Source organism: Capsicum annuum, chromosome 3 (assembly GCF_002878395.1).
Source record: "Capsicum annuum cultivar UCD-10X-F1 chromosome 3, UCD10Xv1.1, whole genome shotgun sequence".
NCBI lineage: Eukaryota > Viridiplantae > Streptophyta > Magnoliopsida > Solanales > Solanaceae > Capsicum > Capsicum annuum.
Window position 1 is genome coordinate 93724972 of NC_061113.1, and position 5056 is coordinate 93730027.

Here is a 5056-nt window from a genome sequence, read left to right on the forward strand (position 1 = left end):
TACATTTTCATGGTAATATTATCTCTAGTGAAGGGGATATAGTAGATCCCCAAAAGGTTGTGGTTGTTGACAATTAGCCTAGATCTATGAATCTATCCCATATTCAGAGCTTCTTGGGTCTAGTTGGTTATTATAAAAGGTTTGTGGAGAATTTTTCTACTATAGCTGCCCCGTTGACTAAGTTGACCCAAAAGAAGGTCCAGATCTTTTTTTCTAATGTGTGTAAGGGTAGGTTTGTGAAGTTGAAATATAAATTGACTTCAACTCTAGTTTTGACTTTGCCCGAGGGTAGTGATCGTATTGTGGTGTATTGTGATTCTTCTCGTATTGGTCTTGGTTGCATGTTAATGCAATATATTACTGTGGTTCCCTATGCTTTTAGGCAATTGAATGTTCATGAAAATAACTACCCCACCTGTGACTTAGAGATATTAGCCGTGGTCTTTACTCTGATGATTTGGCGGCATTATTTTTATAATGCTCATGTTGTTATATTTTCCGACCATAAAAGCCTCCAATATGTGTTTACTCAAAAAGAGTTGAATCTCTGGCAAAGAAGGTGGCTTGATCTATTTAAAAATTATGATATGAATCTTCATTACCATCCCGATAATGCAAATGTAGTTGCCGATGCTCTTAATAGATAGTCTATGGGAAGAATGGCCCATATTGATGAGGATAAGCAGGAATTGTTGATGGATGTTCACCGTTTGGGTAATATTGGAGTTCGACTTGCGAACCCCAAGGTTGGTGGTGTGTTTGAGCATCTGGTATCTCAATCATCTCTTGTTGTTAAGATAAAGAAAAAGAAAGTATTGGACCCAAACTTGATGAAAATCATGAGTAATGTAGGTCAACAAAAAGTTGTGGACTTTATGATTGGTGGTGATAGTATCTTGAGGTAATAAGGTAGTCTATCTGTTCCTGATGTCGATGGATTAAGGGAAAAGGTCATGGCTGAGGCTCATGGAGCTCGTTATGGTATTCATCCTGATTACACCAAGATGTATCAAGACCTTAGAAAGTTCTATTGGCGGATTAATATGAAAGAAGATGCGGCAAGCTACGTGGCCAAGTGTATGCTATTTCAACAAGTGAAAGTTAAGCACATAAGGCCCGGTGGTTTGTACCAAGAGATTGTCTTGCCTGAGTGGAAGTGGGACAAGATTAACATGGGTTTCTGGTACAACCAAATTACACCTCTCTTATGAGAGTAAGCAGTCGTTGTCAAATATATAACCCAACTAGGTTGGGGTCGAATCCCACTGGGAATAAAGTGTTGATTGAAGTTATTCATGAGTCAATTGACTAATAGTTAATAGCTTCCTATAAATGGGTGTTTTAGATAATAAACAAAATTTATTATCCTGTTCAATTCAACAACTTGCAAATATTATTTTAATGTTTCAAATTAGTGTTATGGGAAAACCAGAGTTGTATTCATTATGAGTATTGGTACTTGATATTCACTAGTTATGGATCAATATTCTTATATCATGTAGGAACACCAGACTATCAGTATTAAAGCACTATATAAATTTATCTCGACCTATTTAGACATTCAATTACCTAATTCTTTCAAACTTAAGAATTCCATGTACTTAACCAAAATATATCTCGAGTTAATTAACCTTATTATAGCATTAATCATTAAATGAAAGTTTAATACTTCCAAATCCTTGTTGATAATCCACTTCCTATTAGATTGATTTATTACTTCAAGCAAATCAATAATTAGGTCTAGTCTTTTATTTGCAACCATAAGACAACATGCACAACAGAGGAATTAAGAAGAAGTTCCTAGTGCCTTGAGAATCTTGATCAACTAATGACTTTGGAAGACCAAAATCGTAGATCCCACAACTCTGGTTAAGAGTATTAGCTACTCATATATAAAAATCAATAACGTATATTGAATAGACAATTCTATAGTTCTTAACTTACAAACGATGAAGATATATGACTAGTCCTCTTTTTACGTCACAAGAGAATTCTCAAAACCACAATAACAAACCCAAAAACATAATTCGAAAAATACCAAGAAAAAGAATTGAAAAGCTACTATATTATGTAAGTTTGAAGATGTTGATGAAAACCTAAAACTTTTCCTTAAATACTCAAGCTAATTTTTGAGTCAAATTTCAAATCCCAGATTTCTCGCGCATAGCTGACGACCTTCTCTGACTGCATATTAGAGAGTTAACGACTTATCAGACCAAGTTATGAACTCCTCTTTCAAATTAATGTTTTCTGCATACAGGTGACTACTTGATCTGATGGCCTATTAGGAAGTTGATGACTTATCAGGTTAAGTCATTAACTCTTCACTTTAGCTCCTGTACACAGTCTTCAGCTCATGACTTCTCTAACGGCTTATCACAAAGTTGACATAGTTGTCATAGATTTTCATGCATATTTACTTATATGAAATATCAAAGAGAATAAATCAAAAATGACAAAAGTTACTTAACAATTTACAAATATTCCGAGTTAAAAACCTTTGATGTGCTAGAACAAAGCTTGCACATCAACTCCTTAACTTAAAACAATTACCTGTCCTTAAACAACTAACACAGTACAATACTATGCTGCTTAACCAAGAGAATGTAAGGTACAAATGATAGTCCATCATTATTTTTTTCTCAACCACCTTACCCTCTCAAATTTCAATCACTTTAAATGTGTGTGTTAATGGAGAACAACAATGTGAAATAGGGGAATCAAGATATGGCACCTTATTAGCCACAAACAACCACACATATATATAAGTTATACTTCCCAAAATAAGTAAACAACTAGTAATATAACCCATGCGACCTTACAACAATGAAGTCTCTCCTTACTCATATATGAAATCAAGTGTGTCAATGTGGGGACGACCAAGAAACACTCTCTCTCAAAAACAAATTATAGTCAACGTATGCCAAACGCCATAAGCTTGCCCTTATTTTCATTACCGAGGCTTTCAGACAGTTAAGTTAGGATCACTCTAGGACTTTTGTTTGGCCTTGTAGCATAGGCTTGGGGCTGGTATGATACACAAGGATATTTAAACTCACTAAGCCTCCTTGGCACTATACTTTTTTGGGGGTTTCACTTATTTACCTTTACCTTAATTCTCCCTTTCTTTATTAAAGCATACTAAGGTTGGGCGCGGTTTTTTAATCTTTCTTTTCTTTAACAACTTTTCTTTTCTTATTCTTTGTATACCACACCGAGTCTTGCATTCTTTTTACTTATTCTAACCTTTTTCATACTCACTTTAAATCACGCACCCCTTTGTTAGCAACCCTCAACTTAGGCTATTTGCCTGAGTCGAAGTGCAAAATATGTTAGGAGGACTAGGGCCAAAATAGGTTCATTGTGATACAAATGGGAAGATGATAGGTTTAACAAGAAAAATAGGTATACATGCTCAAAAGAAGGATCAAATGGTAATATTCACACGTGGAAGGTTATTTATGTGAAAAGTGGACTAATATAAAAAACGGCCTATGATCCTTTCCTAACACTATCCTACAAACTCGATAAGACCAACTGGGCAATTTCAGGATTTAACAAACAGAGGGAACTTAGTAATATCTCACATACACTTGGCACAAAGGTATATCACAAGCTATTACCTATCCAGTTTATGCAGTTGTTAGCAATGATTATCTCATCCCTAATACTAATGCCATAAAAAGATTCACAGTAGAAAAATATAAATACATATCACATAGTTGCAAACTACACTCTTGGAGAGGTATTTATCATTTTTCCAAACTACCATAGATACCTATTTGTCTCCTAGTTAACCATAAACATCATGAAAGAAAACAACAAAATATACTATGCAACCACAAAAAACTAACCTAAACATGTCAGTTCACTAAGTAACACTCAAGGGTATAAAACACAAACAATATACCCATGAGGTTGCAAGTCCCCCCACCCTCACAGAAAAGAACATGCATTGCCGTCAATGCATATCTAACTATCTAAAATAATAAGGGATAAGATATACTTGTAGCTCTTCAAACACGTGAATTATTAGTCGTTAACTATGCTGCTACATCATCAGTGGGAATAATCATAACAAAAGCATCAGTCTAAGCTAACACAGCTACCACAATGGTTGGCGAAGTGAAAAACTCCCCAGCATTCTCACTAATATTTATCGGAGGCCCACTAGTCAAGGCTCCCATATCTCTTGTCCTCAATACTTCCTCTATAGGCTCGCCCTCTACTTTCAGGATTTGTATTTATTAACTATTATGGCTATTCCACAACTATAATATTAGCCAATCAAGGATACTATTTTGCCTTTTCCTTTATCCTAAAGTAGAATTCTAGAGAAGTGGTTGAAGGGGTAAAATTTAGGCCATGGAGGAATCTGTTGATTGTGTTGTCCAATAAATCCACCTTTACTCCCCTCATCGGGTTCTTATTCATATTGGGCATGTCTTTAGATTTTTGTCCTTTATTACACATATTCCCCAGCATAGCCTAGTAATTTTTGTAAAATTCCCAAACTAATATGGGGAAGAATGATTCACCCCCCTTTGTGGTCTATCCCAAATGATTGTCTTTCACTGTTCTCTCCATCTCGAGGTATTTGCTTAACCCAGAAGTGATTATCCTCATCTCTTCAAATATCGACCGCTTAATACTTCTTTTTGTTCTTGTCATTCCATAATGGAATATTGTGTCTACCCTATGAACCTGCCATTAACACTTTCTTGAACACTAAGATTCTTACATTTAATCATATCTCCCCTTATCTTAGAATCTTCACTAGTTGGGTGTTAATAAGAAGGATTTTATAATAAATGTTCCTTAGAGTTGGGCTACTTTAAAGATGTATGATAAGAGGGAGAGGTGTTTTCCTCCTCAATCCCAACTTTATCAACTACCTCTTCCTCGTGTTGTGGAAAAGCTTTAGCTATTGTGGAAGAGCTTTAGCTATCTTCAGACTCTACCTTCTGTTGTGTCTCTGTAGTTGTGGAACCTCTTCTTCAATTTCGGATTCATTGAGGAGTCTTTGAGTTAAGTTTTTCTTAGTCACCTTGTTAGC

The 5056-nt window shown here is 35.4% G+C and overlaps 1 protein-coding gene across 1 annotated transcript; it reads left to right on the forward strand.

Annotated features, from left to right (window-relative positions):
* The first annotated feature begins 659 nt into the window (after positions 1–659).
* Positions 660–1211, forward strand: LOC107865345. Its single transcript, XM_016711627.2, has 2 exons — positions 660–901; positions 944–1211. The coding sequence occupies exons 1-2, from the start codon at positions 660–662 to the stop codon at positions 1209–1211; spliced, it is 510 nt and encodes a 169-aa protein (XP_016567113.2).
* Positions 1212–5056: the final 3845 nt, after the last annotated feature.